Raw genomic sequence first — 23354 nt, 5'->3', positions numbered from 1 at the left:
TTAAAACCTTACCTGTAGGAACAAATAAGGTATGTCCCTGCTTTACCACACATTTGTAGCATTTATCTACTTTATCTCCAAAGAACACCTCACTCTGGGTCACAGATGAACTCCAAGATTCATAGAGTGCCAAATTTTCATTTGTTGGCTTTATCAAATAAAAAATCTTCTCACCCTGGAAGGAAGTAATCATACTACTTTGAAAAAGAAAAGCCATTCTCAGGATGGCTTACACTAGTACAATTTCCCGATAAAAGGATCTAAATTAAACTTAATAAGATATTGTTTAGGTTCAAAAAATGTCACATATCTGATCAGCAGCTAATTCTCTAATCAGCAAATTCACAGGCACTAAAACTCCTCCCACCTCCAACTGACAGTCAATAATCCTATCAAAGAAAGCAACACAAGGGAGGAAGATAAAGACCCACAAACAGAAGTCAACTGTGTTACATGCTCCAGGTTGTAGCACAATCATCTCTCATACGTCATCTTCAGAACCATAAAGATCTCATAGGTAACTTACAGGTAGATCCTTACAGATTTAAAAACCTGTGAATAAACTTCCTTTAGTGAACTCTTGGCATCCTCAGAGAAAAAGACCAGATCTCAAGGACACAGTATCAGCTCTAGTCCAGGGTACTGCATAGGCATAGGAATCTGAATCAGATCTGGTTCTGGGCCAGGTACCATAAAATTCAATAGTGATGGAAGTTTTTTGTTTTTTAATTGTGTTATCTCTCCAGTATAGAAGTCATTAGCTATGGGTAATATGGCTAGTGTGAATGAACAACTCAATTTTTAATTATACTAAATTTTAATTATTTAAATCTAGCCACAAAGGCTAATGTTTACTAGGCAATGCAGTTCTAGATGAAGCAGAACAAATAAACATTAAAAGAGTTCGTAATTTTATAGGCATTTGTGATTTATAAAACTTGTTTTCTCATTCTCATCTTAAGGCCAGAAGCAATCACCACCATAATTTTGCTTCTTCTTAGTCATTTGGTTCAGAGATTAATGCAAATTGACCAAGAAGAGAAAAAAGAGACAAAAGGCTAACAGAAATCATTTAAAATATAGAAGTAAAAAGGGAGTCTAAATAACTCATGATTTCCTAGGATTTGAAATTAAAAAAAAAAAAGGAAAAAGAAAGCACCAAAGCATAAAATGTTTAAGAAGCAGAAAAATATTTAAATGTTTATAAATGTTACATAGAGCAAATAACTGTCCTAACAGAAAAATAAGGCAAGTTTTTATTAATAAGGAAGTAAGCAATACCCTATTCTTACCCAAAGGACATGGTACCAGACAGAAGTTCCACCAAAGTCAATGTGGAAATCTGTATAGCTATCTTGAACTCCCATTAAGCAGTATTTCTGGACAAAGGGCTTAGGGAAGACTGAGTCATCTGGCCAGTAATTTTCCACCCAGGAAAGTTTTCTGGCTATGTCAGGGACCTCCACCAATTCAGACATCCTTAAAAAAGAAAACAAAACAAAACATATATACATATCAATCTAATACAAATTAAAGAGTTCTTAAAACTATTCTTCCTATGTCAACCCAAACCAAGCAATTAAAAGGAACTCAACATTAACAATACTTAAGCATTTAAAATACATTTTTATGTCTTTCTCTCTCTCTCTCTCTCTCTCTCTCTCTCTCTCTCTCTCTCTCTCTCTCTCAGACATGGTCTCATGGTCTCACTCTCCTGGAATCAGGCTGGCCTTAAACTCACAGAGATCCTCCTGCCTCTGCTTCCTTTCCTGAGTGCTGGGATTAAAGTTGTGCACCACTATGCCAGCTACATCTTGTTTCTAAATATTCTGTGAACCTGGCAAAGCAAATTTTAGAACACTGCTTCCAATGAATAGCTATCAACATCACAATTATGCTCATTAGAATAAACATTATCATTAAACTACACTTAGCTAAAATTGAGAATGCTAAGGCAAACTGTCCAGAGATACTCACTTTGTATCTGAAAATTCAAGGCTGATCACATTTAACACTTTTGGTCTGTTAGGATTCATGAAGTATTTAACGTAATTGTGAAGTGTCATTTTGCTGTCCGCCTGCCTTGCCACATCAATGACATCTATCACTTTGTCACCACCTGCAGACAAAAAAATTAGTCTATTATTGACCTTAAAAGCTGCATAAATAGATACTCTAAACAAAAATACTAAAATCTATATTTGCTTATTATAACTAAGCTGACTATAAAACTGCATAGAATTAGCATCGATTGTAAAAACATATAATTTACTAAGCCTTCTATGTGTCACTGGTTTCTTGTGGGTAGCTCATAAAAACAACAACAACAACAAAAAAAAAAAAAAAACCAGTAAGCTGGGATATGAAAACTGTCCACTGTCTCCTGGGTTTCAATTTCCTCATGCATAAAAGAGGAGATTGGCTTTTGCCTTTAATTTCTATAATGCTTAAGAGTCTAAATCTGGTGCTTTAAAAAGGAGGGCACTGGGGAATTTGTCAACATGTCATCAGGACAAATAATCTTTGCTCCACTGGTACTGTCTTCTAATATTCTCCTTGCAGAGTGGTGGTTATCAAGCAAAAGCCAATTCATAATTCATATTAGTGTAGCCTGAATGCTCAAATTCTGAGTTGTGATTACCTTACAGTTTTCCATATAAACCACAAGGTGATGCTTGCAGACTTCTGCAGCACCGCCCTAGGAAGCAAAACCCCTTTTACAATGGATTACAGAATGAGTTGCAATTCAAAATATGGCAACAGTTAACTAATCTGAAATAGAAAATGGAATTGTTCCACTCTTGTAAGTCAATGTAACGTCATATACACTGAAAATATTGCCTCAGATTTCCTTATTTTCACATAAAACATTAATAGTTCTACTACTGTTATTTTAACTGAAGAGCTTTGCAGTATTAAAAGTTAGTGGATAAAGCAGTTTGAACAACTTTTTCTATAATTAAGTTACACTAACCATTATCTTTACAGGCAATTAGGTTTAAGTTAAATCTAAGTCTTATTCCCTAGGTTATCATATATTTAAATTTACATGAATGTTTAAGTCAGGGCATTTAACTGGATTTTTCTAAATGAAACAATTATCAATGAAAATGAATAAAGGGACAAGTTCTTCAATATGACATGCCAAGGAAGTAATGTATATTAGTGGACACATAATTCTGAGACAATGTAGACTTGGGTTCTGATTCTCAAATAACACCTATCCTTTGTTAGCAAATGGCACGTACATATTGCCAGCTTTATCTATAAACTTTATAATGAGAATAAATGAAAGGAATGAAAGTGTCAAGAATCTGGCAACTGGTAATTTTTGCCTTGTTTCTTACTTTCTTGGGACTCAAAATCAGAAGTCAGTCCAGGCATCATTAAATGGCAATTACTGACCAAGTCATTAACATAAGTGCATATTTGAACTGAACCTTCTCTTTTGACAGCCCCTCCTAAGAGACAGGAGGTCAAGAAGCAGGATCTAAAAGACTAGGCTCAGAACTGATACCCTCATTCTGCAGATGTTAGAACCTATCCAGTTTCTCACGACTTCCTGGAATCTGTGGCTGCCCTTCAGCAATGACTTTCCCTACACAAATATCAAATTTAACAACTAAGAGAGTAGTGGTATAGGCTGATATAATAAGAATAGATAAAATGTTTCAGTCTTTTCTGACCATTGTAGGTCTGTGGAGTTGCGCTCAACAGGAGCACTACTGAATTTCACTTTTGGTTGTAAGACTAGCCTTTATCGGCTGAGCCATCTCTCCAGCCCAAATTTCACTTTTCCTGACCCGTATGAAGCATCCGGCACAAAGAGCTAATATTTTTCCATTCCATATCAATACTCTTAGGACACTCTCATTTATAGTTTTACCATGTTTTTATAAGTACTTAAAGGAACCAATTTCGTACCTACATAACGTTCCACATCCATCACTGAAAAAGCAGGTGAAGGAAGCCTGAGTCCAAGGTCATCTAATTTAGGGACCATAATAGGAACATCAAATCCATGTTTCTCCAGGTATCTTTGTGTCAGCTGACTGCCATGCATCTTTACAATGATTTCATCGGCACTAAGAAAATGTAAGAATAAAATTATTTTTATTGATAAGCTGTTTATAAAAGTCCTGAGGTAATGAGTTAACATGGAGAAAGAATGTGGAAGTATCAGTATCAGTGGTTCTCAACCTAATTCTCCTCTTTAAAACTTTCACAGAACCCTCAAAGTAAAATTCATATTTAATTAATAAAATAATAGATCGTATGGGAATGAAAAATACTGGATGCAGTACAACAGTTATGGAGTGTGGCAAATCATATAATCACATGAAAAGGTGCCTATGAAATAGACCATAAAGGCAAATTGTTTATCATTCAGAACACAATCACATTTTTAAAGAATTATACATATATACATCTATAAACATAAATGTTTTGATGTAGAAAGTAAAGCTCAAAAGACATTAAGCCTGACAGAGGGGATTATGAAAACCTATTCAATTTATTATACAATATGTATATTACATCAACTATATTTAATTCAATACTTACTGTTATCTTACTATAGTTTAAATAATCAAAAGCTTTTGGAATTAATTAAAAGTAGCCCTTTAATTAACAACATTAACAGTATGGGCATTTGTGATCAGCTCTAACTGATTCTCATCTGTGTTTATGTTGGCAGAAAAGTGTATGGATTACTAATAATTTGAGGGTCATAGATCTTTTAAATAAGTGAAAGCCATATCTCCTCTCCCTGAAAAATGTATACCCACAGACACTAATTTGCATAGATGGTTTCTAGGAGGGCATAAAATACCTGAGACCTGTAAACAGGCCCAGACTAAAAATCTAGGGCTAGGCCCCAAATAAATCAAGCATTGTCCAGTAAAAGGGAAAATAAACAAACTTCCTCTTGCAACTTGGAAACTGGTAACTGACAGCTTGAGAATAAGACTCTTAATTCAACAAAAATCATGTGGAAACACTGTTTCATATGTTTTCTATTTCTCCGTGTACATGAGGGAGGCAAATGTGGATGGTTTCTCATCATGTTTCTGTTTAAGGACTAAAAGGTGGTGAACAGAGCAGAGAAATCTTAAAGACAAGGGAAAATCTCAGGGTTTTCATTTCAGGACCTGAAATAAATTCTATAATAGACTGAATGTGATACTGTGATTTAAATTTAAATTGTGCTTCTCCTCATTAACAAGCTGAGATATGATCTTGTATAAAGCTTACTAAGCATTATCTCTTAAAGAGATGTCAGGCAGTGAGTAGGAAACGATCTGAATTAGCATGATTAAATGCTTTATAATGCTTTTGACTCTCTCTTAGCCTAGACAACTCAAATATACTCCATTTTTTTCAGAATCAGAAAGCTCAGTCCTGATGCCATCAGAGGCTAAGCAACGACCCTGCATGCGTCTGGTGGACCCAGGGTACAGGCAGCTGATAAAGTGATTTGAGAAAAACAGAGGTGCAAAACAGGGAAAAGTGAGAAGAAAGACAAAGAGAAACAGCGGCCACATTATCATAAGGAGTCAGAAATGAGAACTCCTTCAATCAGTGTATTTCAGATTCTGGGGATGAATATTTTTACATGGTGACCCAGTCTGCGTATGCACAAGTTCCGTGAAACTAGAGCATAGTTTCTCCTATGACTTGTCATGACTCATAGTTTCTACTTCCTTTACAGAAAAAAGTGAAAAGCCAATTGACACCAATGGCATAGTGCCACCGAAATTTAAAAACCCCACTGTAGCCAATTCCGCTTTATCAGCCAATGCTGTTAAATCTTGTCTGAGGCAGAAGGAGGTTCCATACCTTGGGAAGACTCGAGAACGGAGCTCTTTCACAAAGGCTCTAGTTCCAGCCTGCACAGGTTTGGAGCCGTCATCCACTTCTGTGTAGTCATGGCGGTGCCAGTTCCTCCGCTTCTTCACTGAATTCACAGAAAGTCAGAAGAGGAAACAGTCTGGGCAGCTGGAAGTACTATACTATCTCATTGTTACAGTCTACATAGTCAGAAGGAACAACTATAGGAACAATGAAAATGCTCAAGTTTTTAAGGCATTCCCAGGCCACAAAAGAAAATTTTACAAAAGCTAATGTTGTTATTATAAATAATTAACTGTGGGTTTTTAAACGCTTGATCATTTCATCAAAATAACTTAAAAATTAAATAAAAGAATTAAAAGCAGCAAATGAAGTCTTTTATTTACTCACATTTAACTATAACATTTCCAAATTATGTTTGGTCATACATACTACGATTAATCACATCATCCAAATTATCTTCTCAGGATAAGGCATTTTATTACTCATCAAAAATCCATTCCATCATCATAACACTATTCTCTTTTATGTAAGGATTTTATCTCCAAATAAGCACGTTTATACTGACATAAAGAACAGAGACAGTTCACCAAGACATAATTAAAGCAAACCAGTGCTGTGATAAACAAAAAAACTTCAAGGTTAGCTCAGATGATAAATTACTATGGTTCTAAAGCTGGGGTGGGGGGGGGGGGATAATCTTGATTAGATTTTTCACTTTCTTAAGAGTGAAAATCAGGAGACCTATATGTAATTCTTAGTTCATCCATCAACTTCCTCTGCAACCTTGGAAATGGAAAGGTCATTTGACACCTCTGGATACAGATTTCTCAAAGTGGGAATGAAGGAGATGGAATAGAGCAAAGAGGAAGATGGTCAATGAAGAAAATGGATACCTCTCTATTACTGTGGCCCTACCTAAAGCTCATCTGTGTGATACCAATGTGAGATTTCACTCTGTGTGTGTGTGTGTGTGTGTATGTGTGTGTGTGTGTGTGTGTGTGTGTTCCAGAAGACTCTGACCATGGAACACAAGCGACACAAGCTATGCTGGAACTCATAATCCTCCTGCTTCTGTTTAGATTATAAATTTCAAGGGGCTTTTTGTTTGCTTGTTTGTTTTGTTTTTCAAGACAGGGTTTCTCTGTAGCTTTGGAGGCTGTCCTGGACTAGCTCTGTAGACCAGGCTGGCCTCGAACTCACAGAGATCCAACTGCCTCTGCCTCCCGAGTGCTGGGATTACAGGCGTTCGCCACCACTGCCCAGCCCAGGGTGGGTTTTTTTTTCCCCTTTATTTTATTTAATTCATTCATTCATTCATTCATTCATTCATTTATGTGTTGAGAATTTTTCTGTTCACATACCAACCACAGATTCCCCCTCTTCCCTCTTCCCAACCCCCAGCCTTCCCCCCCCACAACCCATCCCCCACATTTCCCAAGTCAAGGTCTCCCATGGGGAATCAGCAGAGCCTGGCACACTCAGCTGAGGCAGTCCAAGCCCCTCCGCCCTGCAGCAAGGCTGTATAAGGTGTCACACCCTAGGCACTGGTCTCCAAAAAGCATGCCCATGCACCAGGGACGGATCTGATCCCCTTACCTGGGGACCCCCCCAAACAGTTCAAGCTAAACACTGTCTCCCATATCCAGAGGGCCTAGTCCAGTCCTATGGGGGCTCCACTGCTATTAGTTTTAAAAGAATCCTTTTTAAAGTCTAAAACCCCATCACTCAAACTTCCTGGTACCGATTTCAGCAACTTACTTGGAAATACATTATTTTTTAAATAGTAAGAATGACTGACAGTGATATAACTACAAGGAGAAATAAGGAGTAAAGCGAGTGATGGAAGATGATAATAGTATGAGAAGACTTATAAGGTACTTGCTGTAAAATTACTTCAACTTTTCCTGTATATTTGGACATTTTCATAACAAAATGTTATAGAGAAAACAGCCATGTGATTTCAAGATATTTTATCATTTTGAGGCAAGGTTTCATGTAGCCCAGACTACACGATCTTAAATTTTGATAAACCAGACACCACCTCCTGAAGTGCTAGAATTATAGGCATGGCAAGCACATAACCACACCCAGTTTTGTGTAGTGCTGGGAATCAAACTCTAGACTTCATGCATGCTCTACCAACTGAGTTATACCATAGCCTAATTTCAGGTTATTTTAAGTATTTCCCTTACCAAGATCATAACACTGAATCCCCATCTGGATAAAGGTCACAATTACAACCAAAAGATGTAGAAATCACTATTATTTATAACTAAGAGTCTAAAACAAGATTCCCAAGTAACTAACTGTGACTAGATCTTCAATACAGAAGAGGTTCAGTGCTACTAATTGTGACTAGATCTTCAATACAGAAGAGGTTCAGTGCCACCCCACCCCACTTTAAATCTCCCAAGAAAACTTATAAATTACAGTTGAATCCTCCTAAGACATTCCACTAAGGAATCCCTTGTGCTTTATTCTTTCTCATTTGTAATCATTCATACAGTGGCTAGAGAGATGGCTCAGCAGGTAAGAACACTTGCTGCTCTTGCAGAACACTTGAGTTCAGTTCCCACCACCTACATCAGGTGGATCTCTGATGACCTTTCTGGCCCCTTCAGGCACCCACACAGGTGCACATACATATACAGACACACAAACACACATAAAACTAAAAACAAATCTTTAAAACCATTCCTGTAATTCAAGGGCATCTTAGTGTAGATTTTCCTCTACTATACACAGATATAAAATTTATTTCTATCTAGTATCACATGTTTTTATACTATTTTCTTGTCAAAGGCAATTTTAAAAGCAGACAATTTTAAAGTGTAGATGTGCCGTGTTATAATTATTTTTTATTTTTTTTTTGGGGGGGGGGGGTTCGAGACAGGGTTTCTCTGGAGCTTTGGAGGCTGTCCTGGAACGCACTCGCTCGGTAGCCCAGGCTGGCCTCCTGAGTGCTGGGATTGCAGGCGTGCGCCACCACCGCCGGCTGTTGCTGACTCTTAAGCAGAGCAGCAGTTTGAATGAGAACGGTTCACGAGGCTAACTAAATACATTGGAAGGCTTAGTCCCTAGGCAGTGAGCTGTTTGGGAAGGATTAAAAAGTGTGGTCTTGTTGGAAGAGTTGTGTCACTGGGGGGCAAGCTTGGAAGTTCCAAGACTCTGCAATTCCCAGTACACATGTTCTCTCTGCCCCATGGTTGTTAATCAAGATGTGAGCTCTAAGCTGTTCCTTTGCTCCACCACCATGGACTCTAACCCTTTGAAACTGTAAGGCAAATTAAATACTTTCTCCCATAATTGCCTTAGTCATATTAATTCATCACAGTTGTAGAAAAGTAACTAAGACGAGCACTTCATTTGTTCTCAATCTTTCTTCATATAACATTATAATAAACAGCCATGTACATAAACCTGTTTCTGTGATTAACTCCTCAATATAAATTTCCAGAAATGCTAGAATAAAGTATGGTGATTTGGCTGAGAATGGCCCCCAGGGGCTCCTATATTTGAATCCTTGGTCCCCAGTTGGTGGCTCTTTGGGTTGGATTAGGAGGTGTGGTCTTGTGGGAGGAGGTCACTAGTTTCAAGCCTCCCACTATTCACAGTGCACTCTCGCTGCCTCAGCTGCTGGCCCAGCCACCGGCTGCCATACGGTCGGTCACTCCACCACAACAAATGCTAATCCTCTGGAACCACACACCCAATTAAACTCCTTTCATAAGTTGCCTTGGTCATGGAATTGTATCACAGCAACAGAAAAACTAATACAAACAGTACTATTTTAAAGATATTTGTTATATACTGCAAAACAGCCTCAAGGAAAGTAAGAATAATTCATATTCCTACCAGACAGGTAGCCTAGCTCAAGGCTCTGTGTTAATCATTAAAAAAAACAAAACAACAAAAATGCTGCCCATTTGCTAAGTGGACTATGATGTTGCTTTTCCTCCCTTTGAGACAGGGTCTCTCTACATAGTAGTACTAGCTGTCCTGGAACTTACTACAGAGAGCAGGCTGGTCTTGAACTCACAGAGATCCACCTGCCTCTGCCTCCCAAATGCTGGTATTAAAGACATGTGCCACCAGGCCAGGCAGATGTTCCATTTATTTGAACTTTTGCAGAGCACATTAATCAGTAAAGTGTAATCAATTTGTGATTTGATAGTTATGGGTCCAAACCACAGCTCTGACGAATAACTACACAATAGTTAACTAGATACTTTCTTGTATGTCTCATATAACATGGTTGCACACATTGAAGGAGATTATATAGGTCAAGTATTTACTCACTACAGAATCTGGTATATAATAACTATAGCTTCCTGTAATGTGCTGACCTATAGATTAAGAGAAGCATGCAATTGTCCTATTTGGCCAAGAAGCTTGAAACATAAATTCATCCACTACAACAGCTGACTGAATTTTTCTTAAGAGGAAGCCAGTGAAGGGATAGTTTAAGTAGTGGTCACAGGGAAAGGGGAGAAAATGTCTGCTTTGGTTGCATGTGCCTGAGGAACACACAGAATATTATATTCAAATGCTGAGCAGCTTCCTGCTTTAAAATAGGGTTTTTAATTCCCAACCATGGAGTATAATACGATGAACTTTATTAAGTGGGTATTATAATGTCTCGATTATATCTATAATAAAGACATCTGGAATATTCTGACAGGGTATCAAGAAACAGTAGCAGAGGGAAAGGAATCAAAAGGATTACCCAAGTTGAAGTGGATGCTGAAGTATGGGGGAAGGTGAGTCTTAAGTCAAGGCAAAACAGATTACTGCATCTTGAGCATCTTCCCTCCAAGTACTCAGAGTTGGATGCTTGCCCAGAAGAGGGCCAATGCCTGGTATGAAATTCTTCAAAGAGAAGAGGGACTTGAAGGGCCAAATAATAGGAAGCGTCTCTCTGAAGCATCATTATTCAAAGTGTAGGTTACAATCCATTATGGTCTGTGTAATCAATTTAGCAAGTGTGATAAGATTTTTAAAAGATGACATCATATGGAAAAAAATAGAATGTATCCCTTGAAGTAGTACTAGCTCTTAGCAACTCAGTATTTCATACAAATAAAATTCAAATCATTTCATTTGGGGAATATATATTTGAACTTTACACTAAAACCAATATAAAATTTAGTTGTTTGGCTAGAAATAATACTACTGTACTGTTTCCATCTTCCTTATTCCTGACCAAAACTTATTTAACTTATATACAACATACACCAAGCAGAATTCCTAGAACAATTTTACCAGGCATCTTAAATTTAAGTTTCATACTGTATACTAGGAAAACAAGTAACCTGTATTTGACATAAACTATTTTTATGCATTACTAGAGCTTAAATTCTTATAAAGAGATTATGAAAATTATTACTATTTCTAATATATGATCAGTCTAGTTGTTACTAAGTCTCTTTTACATGTTATTTTCATATAACAAAATTTCTACTTAGAAAAGTACAAGGGGCAAAACTCCATATTCAAAAGAAAGAGGCTACAGATTCCCTACCTACCACCCCACAGTTTATCAAAGTCCCCTCAGTCAAGGGTTCCTTCTTGTTTGGTTTGGTATTTTTGAGACAGGTGTCACTAAGTATCCCTGGCTAGCCTGTTATGTAAACTAGGCAATCCTTGAACTCACAGAGATCAGTCTGCCTTTGTCTCCCGAGTCTGGAAATGGAAGATGGAGAGACAGACGTTGATGATTTGGGTGCTGGAAATTGAAGTTTGAGTTTAGCCTTTAATGGTTGAGCTATCTCTCCAGTAGCCTTTCTAATTTTAAAATAAAGTCTACAGTTTCCTTTAATTTTATGAGCACAAAAATTATAGTTTGCAGTCAAAAAATTTCATAAATAAATAGCTATATATTAAAAGCCTTTTAAATATTTTTTCTCGCATCTGTACAATGACATCTCAGTGTAGTCTTTGGAAGTATCTGTAAAAGACCGAATATTAATATTATTTTGTTTCTAATGCTGGTATACTCTAGCCTAGTGAAAGCAAAGGATTCCAGACTTTACCTTGTCCTCTCTGAGAAGACTATCGTCAGAGACCTGCTGTGGCCTTATCCTCATCTCTCTCTCTCTCTCCATGGACACCAAAGTTGGGGAAGAAAGGAGTTTTAGGCAGATACGCTTTGACAACCAAATTCAGTAAATACATGCAATATTTTAGCTATCAATCTCCTAAATATACAATGTGCCTCTGCCCATTAGAGTCAAATCTTTACTCTGCATATTGCTCCAATACAACAAGATTTTATTAGTCACAATAGGTTTCCAGAATCAGGGAAGAGTTTCTTTGCCATGCTTTGTAAATTTAAAGGTTTTTGGGGTTTTTTTTGTTGTTGTTATTATTTTTTTTAAAAAGATGTAAAGATGTACTTAAATTTGAGGGCTCTCCTTGAGCAATTAAAAATGTTAGTATTTTTCTCCCTTATACTCATGGCATATTTAATAATTCAAACAAAGGCTTACCTGGAATCCTAGCACTTGAGAGACAGAGGCAAGAAGATCAAGAATTTGGGGCCTAGCCTGGCGGTGGTGGCACACACCTTTAATCCCAGCACTCCAGAGGCAGGTGGATCTGTGAGTTCGAGGCCAGCCCGCTCTACAGAGAGGAAAAGAAAAAGAAAAAGAAAAAAAAGGAGGAATTTGGGGGCAGTATGGGCTATATATATAATCAGACTACTGGGGTTGGGGATTTAGCTCAGTGGTAGAGTGCTTGCCTAGCAAGCGCAAGGCCCTGGGTTCAATCCTCAGCTCCAAAATAAATAAATAAATAAACAAATAAATAAATAAATGAGTAAATAAAATAATCAGACTACCTCAAAGTTTTAATTATTCTTTTCAGACAAAAACTGTACTGTAAGTATTTTTAATGAAATCTTCCCTACAGTTCTTGGTAAGTTATTATGATATTTATTAGAGTATCATAAAAGTTCCATCATATACATGTAATTTTCATTTAAGCATCTAGTACTTACTCAAGGAAGAACCATGTAGAACTGCACAGTTGGGGCAGTGATACAAGTCAATGTCAACAGCATGATGTTCTTCTACACCAACACAGCTAAGATAAAGACAAATAATAACAAAATATGAATGGAAAAAAACTTTACTTAACTATAAAGAAATGTTTGGACTCGAGGTGAGAAATGTACAATACCTCAAATAGCAAATCTGAAACATATACAAGAATAAATTTTATTATCCTTTCCCTCCATACACTTGCTAATAATTGTGGGTGAGAATATATCCGAATGTACATGAAGCTATTGACTTTCAGCATCAGTGAAAACATCAAAAATAATGCAATTATAAGCATAAAACCCTCAAGCACTGCCGGGTGTTGATGGTGCACGCCTTTAATCCCAGCACTCAGGAGGCAGAGCCAGGCAGATCTCTGTGAGTTCGAGGGCAGCTTGGGCTACCAAGTGAGTTCCAGGAAAGTTGCAAAGCTACACAGAGAAACCCTGTCTCAAAAAACCAAACCAAACCAAACCAAACAAAACAAACAAAACAAAAAAACCTCAAGCACTATGTAAATGTCACCTGTTCTTAAATTATTGTCAATGAGTCAAAAGGTAAGTCATAATGAGATGAGATTCTGAACATTATTTTCATCTTAACAATAAATGTACTACATAATGTAATTTGTAGGTTATAGAATTTGCAAATATAAATGTATATCCTTAAATGAATGTGTTTAAAAAGGAAGCCTGACACTACTGAGCTTAAGCACATGTTATGAAGAGCATCAAAACAAACCCTTAGAATACAAGCCCCATCAAAATTTCAGTTACATTCCTCATAGAACTAGAAAAGGCAATCCTAAAATAGTATGAAAGCACAAAGCAATCCTAAACAGAAAAGGCAATGCTGGAAATATCACAATACCTACTATCAAATTACACTACAGAGCCACAGTAACAGAACAGCATGGTATCCCTAAAAACAAACGGTGTCAGGGGAACTGGACATTCCCACATAGAATGAAACTAGGTGCCTATCTCTCTATCAGCACAAGAATCACTTCAAAATGGACCAAAGATCTTAAATTAAAGACTTCAAAATTTGAAACTGTTGGGTGGGGGGAATAGGCAAAGCACTTGAAACCGGCACAGGCAAGGACTTTGTGAAAAGGCTCCTAATATTACACAGAGAATAGTGCCAACAACTAGCAAGTGTTACCACACGGAGGTACAGTGCAGACAATCAAGGCTGAAGAGGTGCTCTTCCAGAAGACCCAGACTGATTCCCAGCATCAATAACTTTTTCTAAACATAAACCAATCTTTTAAAAATTAAATTCTTCTGAAAATGACTATCAAATTCAGTTTAATCCCAATCAATGTGGAATCTCAAAAGATGATTCTAAAACTGGTGTCAAAATGAAAAAAGCCAAGACTATGCAAGACAGTCAGATATTTAGAAGGAAGAACAAAGCTCTACTACATATGAAAATGTATCTGAAAGGTCATTCAGAACACATGTCAGTGGTCCCAAAATGCACATAGATCCATGTACACAGCAACGCTTGTGCATAACGTAGGAGGGTCACTGAAGAGTAAACAAACAGGGCAGACTTTTCAGTGTACGGGTCTACTAAGATACATTTCATTTATTTGTATGGGAAAAAGAAAAAAACCTTACAATTGTTCTTGCAATGTAAAAATTTATTGTAGTTGCCAGACACAGCAGCGCACACCTTTAATCTCAGCACTTGAGAGGCAAAGGCAGGTGGATATCTATGAGTTTGAGGCCAGCCTGGTCTACATAGTGAGACTGTCTCAAAAAGGGGGTGGGGTTATAAATGAGATTATAAACCTAAGTATAACAAAAAGAAAAGGCGCAAAAAGTATACAGCATAATACTGAAAATACAACTTAGTTGGTAGATACTCTATCTTAAAACACAGAAGCACCCATAAAGGGAGAAACTGGTCATTTCAGCCATACATAACTTCTGTTTATTAAACCACAATTTCATGATAAAGGGCAAAATAAGTCAGAGTGAAGGACATTTCAATGCAGATACTCACCAAAGAAATTATACCCAAAGTATAATTAACTCCTCTATAAATTACTAAGAAGAAAGATATGTGGCCAATACAAAATATGAACTATGCAAATTCATATCTCAAATAATGAGAACAATATATGAAAATGACAAAAAAATTCCATAATATTCCACTACACCAGCTAAAAAATACCAAACGTGAAGATATTAAATGTTGAAGACTGTGTGGAGCAATGGGGACTACTTAAATAAATTACTAGCAGAAATGTAATTCAATACAGCAGTTTTAGAGAACAAAACATATGCATTGTATACCAGAATACTTTTTTTTGAGCTGAGGATCGAACCCAGGGCCTTCTACCACTAAGCTAAATCCCCAACCCTAGGAGATCACTTTTAACCCAGATCTTTTGAGATGGGTAGATACACCTTTGATCTGGGCCACACCTTCTGCTTTTATAAAGGACGTGGAAAAAGAAGCTTGCTTGGTTTGCCTGCTCGATCTCACTCTCACTAGCAAATCCATTCTTTCACTGACATTAGAGCCTACCTCTTTGGGATTCTGGCATATACTGAAGACCAGCTAAACATCCAGCCTTATGGACTGAACAACTACTGGATTCTTAGACATTCCATTACTAGACGACCACTGTTGGACTAGCTGGACCACAGCCTGTAAACCATTCTAGTAAATCCCCTTTAGATAGACAGACAGACATGAACTAATTCATTCATTTGTTCATTCATTCATTCTAATATAGCCCCTGAAGGCACACGCACACTGGTAGGGCACAAAAAACATTACACAGGCACACATATATACACATAAATAAAAATAGATAAATACATCCTTTTTAAAGTTCACCAGCTCATCTAAAGCTCATAGCTATCTGGTTTCTTGATTTGGGCATTAAACACAATCAGAGGACTGAGTTACCCTGTGCCCCCAAAGCCCCGACACTATATCAACAGAAGAAAAGCAATGGCCTTTGTGGTGAATTAACGCCACAGCTTGGTCTTATTTATTCCTTTCATGTTTCAATTCTGGAATCAGGTTAGATCTTGGGACAGTTATGGACATTTTGCAAACTAAATTCCCCATTTCACAATTTCTCAGACTATGAAACACTTCCCTACCTTAACAGTTGGCTTCATGTTTCCAAGTATCCCACAGCTTCCCAACTAGCTACAAACATCTTCACTAAGGAAGGTGAAAAACAAAAGACAATATAAAAGGAAACAACAAAGAAAATGGGAGAAAAAAGAAAATGTGGAGGTGAAAAACCAATCAACAAATTTTGACATAAAATACTCTTAAAAGCTGAAACTGGGCTGGAGAGATGGCTCAGAGTCTAAGAGCACCGACTGATCTTCCAGAGGTCCTGAGTTCAATTCCCAGCACCCACATGGTGGCTCACAACCATCTGTAATGAGATCTGGCACCCTCTTCTGTGTACATAATAAATAAATAAATCTTTAAAAAAAAAAAAAACTGTTTGCCTAGCAGTTTAGATATTTAAAAAAAAAAAAAAAGCTGAAACTATTGCTGACACAATTCTACTGATACTATTCCATGATAAGTATGTGAAAATAGGATGATTCACATGTTGATACCTTACCTATTTGCTTGTTGAGCATAAAGAATGTGCATGCTGTTTTGGCACTGAGCACACAGACCAACAAATATAACTGGCAGTGGAGCTTATGAATAAACTATTCTCTATGGAGGTCTCTATCCATGAGAATGCTCCAGTGGGGAAATAGTTCCAAAGTATCCACCGAGTCCTACTGTTTTTCACTGCCCAATAGTCTTTCCACTAGTCATTCTACCCTTCAGGCTAGCAATCCTTACTCTCCATTCTACATCCCTCCTAAGTAGCTTCTTGTCAAGTACAGATGAAGTGAAAGAAGAGGACAGTTTAGTCACTAACAGACAGGAATATAAGAATCTCTTACATTTTGGTATTAGAGTGAAGATGGATAGAAAGAAAAGTTTTGTAGCAGGTTTGTGGCACCATTTGCCACCTGCCTCCTGCCATATTCTAAACCGCCTCCCCACATCTCCTGTAATAACAAAGTAAAACAGCAACAAAGCCTGAAGATTGAAAAACCTCCTTTTTAGCTGATTCCACCTCTTTCATGATGATGACTTCATATATTTTAGTATGTTTTAGTTTTTAATTTTTGGTTTTATGTAACTGAGGATACACCTGAACCCCTGATCCTACATTTATCAAATTCCACCTAGGATTGCAAGCAGGTGTCTATAAGCTCAACTCCATCATGTATTTTTTTAATATCATTTATTTAAAGATTTATTTTACATGTATGGATTTTTGTCTGCATGAATGCATGTGCATCACATGTGTGCAATGCCTGAAGTCCAGAAGAGGGTGCTGGATTCCCTAGGACTAGAGTTACAAACAGTTGTGAGCAGTAGGAACCGAACTCAAATCCTCTGAAAGAGCAGTTAAGTGCTCTGAACTGCTGAGACATCTCTAACCCTAATTTTTGTTTTTCCTTGAGTGTAGTGTAGGTGCCTGCAGAGGCCAGCAGAGGGTGTTAGATCTCCTGGAGCTGGAGCCACTCTGGGTCCTCTGCAAAAGTAGCAAGTGCTCTTAACCTCTGAGCCCCTGACCATGTATTTTTGACTGATGGTTTCTACCTAATCACTAGCAAGGAAAAAAACATGTAAAATTTTTTATAAATCTAGAAATTCATGAAATGCTTAGTGACTATAGTTCCTTGAGAAATTCAAGATTTAGGGAATTAACATTAAAAAAAACCTGCTTCTAGCCCCTGTTAACACTCACACTGTGACTCCTAACCCATAACCCATTAGAATCTCCTGTGGATCTTACATCTAGGAGAGGAAACTGAATGGAGGTAGAGTGGAGGAGAGGGAGAGCTACTTTTCACTACACAGCCTTCTGCAACTGAAATCCTCACTGTGCTCTGCTTATTTGAGGGAGGGAGAGGAGGGGGAGGGGGGGAGGAGGAGGAGGGAAGGAAATAAGTCTGTAAATTGCTTAACATGCAAGCACAAGGACCAGAGGTAAACCCCCAGAACCCACATCTACAAAAAAGCTGGGTGGCCAGGCGGTGATGGTGCAGCCTTTAATCCCAGCACTCAGGACGCAGAGCCAGGCGGATCTTTGTGAGATGAGGCCAGCCTGGGCTACAGAGCAAGATACACGACAGGCTCCAAAAATACACAGAGAAACCCTGTCTCGAAAAACAAACAAACAAACAAATAAGGCTAGGCACCATGACCCACACTAATAATTCCAGCACTGAGGGGTGGAGATAGCAACCCTGGGGCTCACTGACCAGCCAGTCTAGTTGAATTGGCAAGCTCCAGTCATTTAACCCTATCTTAAAGAAGAAAAGGAACGGTTGAGGATAGTACTCAACATCAACGTCAGCCCCTCCACACATGAACATGTACACACACACACACAACCACATTCCTAAGCCCCACCTTCAATCTACAGGGAAAAGTTAATTGGTAGGCCAATAATCTTTATTCTTAACAAGTTCCTCAGGTGCTTGGCAGGGAATGGCACTGGGGGACTATTAATCTAAAACCTTACCAAAGAGGCTAGCACAATGTTGATTCACAACCTCTTTCTATGAAGACTTTAGGCTCCACACAGCTAAGAGTTCATATGTAATTCGGCATTCCTCCTCAGCTCTAGCTACACAGGCTCCACAGTCAATCCCTATAACATATGTACTGAGACAACACAGGAGTGCTGAACAGATTAGGAGGTGCTAGTCTGGACTACTACCCTACATCATGCTTAAACATGCACTGAGCTGGGTATGCTGGCGCATGCCTGTAATCCCAGCACTCCTGGAAGCAGAGGCAGGCAGACCTTTGAGTTTGAGCAAATTCCAGGCTAGATAGCACTACCTAGTCTGTCTCTTAAAAAAATAGAAAATAAAAGGAGGTGAAGGACAATGAGTGTGAAGGAGAATAAACTGATTAGACTGTCAAGTTCTTTTTCTGAAATGTTGATACTTTTGCTGATGAAGTGGGGGATTTGGCATTTTTTGTTGATTTGAGAAAGGGTCTCACTATGTAGCCTTGGCTAGCCTGGAGCTCACTCTGTAGACCAAGCTGGCCTCAAAGCATAGAGATTTGCCTGCCTCTGCCTCTCATGTGCTGGAATTAAAGGTGTGAGTCCCCATGCCCCCACCTATTTTTGTTTTAATTTTTAGATTTGGCTGCAAGTTTGGAAACAAAGGGTCCCTACTCATTATATATTTATGTAAATAAAGTCTGTTTTCTTTTTATGTACCTCCAAGTGTCACTTTATTATCTTGATTTTCCAAACATATTGTTAATAAAAATAATACTGGTAAATAGATTATAAAAGAAAGAAATGGGAGTGTTATTATTTTGGGCTTATTTTATGTATTTATTTACTAGTTTTGATTTGAAACAAAGTCTTACTATAAAGCTCTGGCTGGCCTGAACTTGCTATGTCTCAAACAAACAGAGATCCAATTACCTCTGCCCTCACAAGTGCTGGGATTGAAAGGCATGTACCATGTACCACCATGCCTATCTCCCCACCCGCTATCCCCCTTTTGAGACAACATCTTACACTATACTATAGCCCAGACTGGCCTCAAACTTGTTGACAATCGTCCTGGCTCAACCTTTTAAGTGTTGGGATTACAGGTATGAACCACCATGCCTGGCCATAAATAGATTTTTTTTAATAAATTATAACCATTATAAACATTTCAGTCCTGGGCGCTGGAGAGATGGCTCAGAGGTTGGCTGCTCTTCAAGTCCTGAGTTCCATTCCCAGCAACCACATGGTGGCTCACAACCATCTATATTAAGACCTGTGCCCTCTTCCAGCAGGCAGGCAAACATGCAGACAGAACACTGTACACATAATAAATAAAACCAAAGAGAGAGAAAGAGAAAGGGAGGGAGAGAGAACACCTGAAATAAAAGATAACAGCAAATAAACTTTTCTAAGACAATTTATGATTCAGCCAGCTACAAAGGAGAGGAGTCAACTAAAAGAGCAAACAGATCCAGTCTTTCTGCTAACCTTTCTTGTCTGTAAGTAACAGTCCCAAGGCTATGTTTCCTAAAAGGAAAGGCTAAGCCAAGCAAAAGCAGTCATGAGTGGATTTTCTGTTAGGACAGCAACTACGGTAGCATTCCATGTGGAGTAAGGAAACAATACCTGTAGCATGCTTCTCCATTCTGGATGAAGGAGAAGTCAAAATAGGGTTTGGAACATGGAAATCTTGACATAATCCATAATAAATATCCCAGCGTGAAATTTCACATATGACCCAGAAAATAAAAGCACTTCAGTAAAATTACAAACCATAAGTGTTCATCAACAGCAATAAGGGTGATACATTAGACAGTTGTATTTAAAACACACAAGTCAAGGCACGATATAAAGTATATGACATTAAGGAGGACTTTTTTACTTGATTATATAATGAAGTCACTCAAAAGATAAGCTGTTATTACAGGTTCCTCAAAGTCCACTGGGTAATTGTTAATTTCCACTAGAAGGTCAAACAATCCCTAACTGGCAAATATAAGGACATGGGCAATCCACGCTTTTACGTGGCAGCTGTGATGGTTACTCTTCATTGTCAACCTGACAGATGTAGAATCACCCAGGAAACATGCATCTGGGCATGTCTGAGGGTATTCTAGGAAGAATTAGCAAAGGGAGAAGAACCCACTTCCAAAGAGGGTGGCACTTTCTACCAGGTGGTCAAATGCACTTTTCCTAAGCAGGTCCTAATCATGCTTCTGCTATCAGACCCTAGGTCCCTTGGTCTTCCAAAGTGCTCTGATACTAGAGTCTTTAGAGAACTTGCAGGTCTCCAGCAGCAGACTGAACTGCTGAGACATCCAGCTTTGTGAACCTACTAACTACTGGGTTCTCTGTTCCTCCAGCAAACACAGTTACTGCTGGATCCAGTCCTTACTGTGTTAGCCAATCAAATAAGTCCCCTTTAATGACACATTTACATTCTACTGGTTCTGGTTCCTCTAGAGAACCCTGCCTAATACAGTAGAGCAAGATCATAAAAAATAACCACAGTGAGCCAGTCAGACGGCTCAGTAGGTAAAAGTGTTTGTTGCACAAGCCTGGTGACCCAAGTTTGATCCCCAAAACCATGTGCAAAAGCTTGATTTCAACAGCACACATCTATGACTCCAGCACTCCTTCAGTGAGATGGAAGGTAGAGAAAGGAGAATTGTGCAAAAGCTCACGCCTCAACAAGATGGAAGACGAGAACCAAGTCCCCAAATCTGTCCTCTGACCTCCTCATACATGCTGCTGATGTGGGCTCTTGCTCATTTTCTCTCCCCCACCACCACACCCACACACACATAAATAATACTTGTTAAATAACCACATAAGCAAAACTATGCAAAGCTATCTTAATACTAAATGGTGGAAATTATAATTACTCCATGACCTCTATAAATGTATCAAAACATTAAAAGTGCCCGAGTGTGTGGTGCTGCTATCTGACTCAGGTGGATACTCCCTCCGCCTAACATGCAAGAATGGCAGGGTCCAGGTGTCCTCTTTTCTTAAATAAAATGATTTTAACTTTAAAAAAATGTTCATGTTATTGCTGTTTAGAGGAATGAACAATGAAAGGAATGCATCTTCTGTATACTAGAAGTTAAAACACTGTACTGGGAATGTGCCTTCACTAAATGACTCTGGCTTCCTCTGGAATCCTTCCATGGTAAACAGCACCAGTGTCCCTAATGGTGAGTCTCTACTTTGTTACTCCTCCATTTACAATCAACTGGACTTCACTTCCATGGGCACTGTTTTGTTTAGTTGGTTTGGTTTTTTTCCCTCTGATATACAATCCTCTTAACTGAATGCTTTTCTCCATTATCCAATTTAGCAATATCTCACTTGTGTTTCTTACCAGGAGGCAAGGAGGCAGCATGTTGACACACTTGTTACCCATGTGAACTGAAGAACAAATGTATGTCTCTTGCTTATGCAGTGACTGAAGATGTGCATGCTGAAGAGCTGGCAGCAAAGCCTGTACTCATAGGCAATGTATCATGGTGACTGCAATTTGAATCCTAGGGGACTAGTGTTATTTAACCAAACCATCCAACAGAACCTTGCACTGATCAAAAGACTGTGCAGTGAGAAGGACTGTCTGAGTTTCTGTCCTGGCTTCCTTCAGTGAACTATGACATGGAAGCATAAGCCTTTCAACAGACCCTTTTCTTCCTAAGCTGCTTTGGTCACAGTGCTTCACAGTAATAGTAACCCTAAACTACAACAGGTTTTTCTGTCTGTTTCTTGTTTGTTTGTTTGTTTTGTTTGAGACAGGGTCCAATTTATCAGAAGCTGGCCTCAAACTCACTATGTAGCAAAGGATAGCTTTCGATCTCTGATAACCCTGTTTATACCACCAGAGTGCCATGATTATAGGTATGTACTACCACTTCTGGCTTATGTGGCACAGAAAAATTCACATGCTAGGCACTCTTGCACCTGAATTACATTTCCAGTCCCAAAAATTCAATTCTTCCAGTAAGACAGCAAAATACAAATGTAATCAAAAAAATCCAATCTTCATATAAATAGCAATAAGCAAATGAGAAAATCCCATTTAAAACAGTAGTAAAGAAAATTAAATACTTAGGAATAATCTTAAGAAATGAACAAAATAGCTAGGCAGTGGTGGCACACGCCTTCCCAGCACTCGGGAGGCAGAAGCAAGTGGATCTCTGCTAGAGGCCAGCCTGGGCTACACAGCAAGTTCCAGGGCAACCAGAGCTATTACACAGAGAAGCCCTGTCTCGAAAACAAAAACAAAACAAAACAAACAAAAAAGAAATGAACAAAATCTACACACACAAAATTTAGCACACACTATAAATTTAATATAATCTCAATAAAAATACCACTAAATTTTTGAATAAAATGAGACAAGTTATTAGACTGAAGAGATGGCTTAAGAGGAGCATCGCTGCTCTTCCCATATTCAGTTCTCAGCACCCACATTGGATTGCTTACAACTGACTTATAACTCCAGCTCCAGGGAAATCCTACACCCTCTCTTGGCCCCCTTGAGCACGCACATGCACATACACACATACACACACACACACACACACACACACACACACAAACATACAACATACAGATACAGAAACACATATATACATTTAAAAAATAAGTCCTTAAGATTAAAATTTAGGCCAGGAGCTGGAGAGATGGCTCAGAGGTGAAGAGCACTGGCTGGTCTTCCAAGGGTCCTTAGTTCAATTCCCAGCAACCACATGGTGGCTCACAACTATCTGTAATGAGATCTGGTGCCCTCTTGTGGCCTACAGGGGTATGTGTGCACTGTAAACATAATAAATAAATTTTAAAAATAAAATAAAATAAAAAAATAAAATAAAATTTAGGCCGGGCGGTGGTGG

The 23354-nt window shown here is 38.4% G+C and overlaps 1 protein-coding gene across 1 annotated transcript in view; it reads right to left on the bottom strand.

Annotated features, from left to right (window-relative positions):
* The window catches only part of Kdm7a (lysine demethylase 7A), a 58183-nt gene that overhangs the window by 22698 nt on the left and 12131 nt on the right, over positions 1 to 23354 (bottom strand). Inside the window, exons 2-7 of the mRNA XM_036181006.1 lie at positions 12851 to 12936; positions 5839 to 5956; positions 3925 to 4085; positions 1978 to 2119; positions 1293 to 1479; positions 13 to 175 (exon numbers count right to left, since the gene is read on the bottom strand). Coding sequence (XP_036036899.1) covers positions 13 to 175; positions 1293 to 1479; positions 1978 to 2119; positions 3925 to 4085; positions 5839 to 5956; positions 12851 to 12936 — 857 coding nt within the window. The remainder of the gene's footprint in view (positions 1 to 12; positions 176 to 1292; positions 1480 to 1977; positions 2120 to 3924; positions 4086 to 5838; positions 5957 to 12850; positions 12937 to 23354) is intronic.

This window comes from Onychomys torridus, chromosome 3 (genome assembly GCF_903995425.1).
Source record: "Onychomys torridus chromosome 3, mOncTor1.1, whole genome shotgun sequence".
Lineage (NCBI taxonomy): Eukaryota > Metazoa > Chordata > Mammalia > Rodentia > Cricetidae > Onychomys > Onychomys torridus.
Note: the sequence above shows the minus strand (reverse complement) of the source record. Positions and strands in the feature narration are given on the sequence as shown.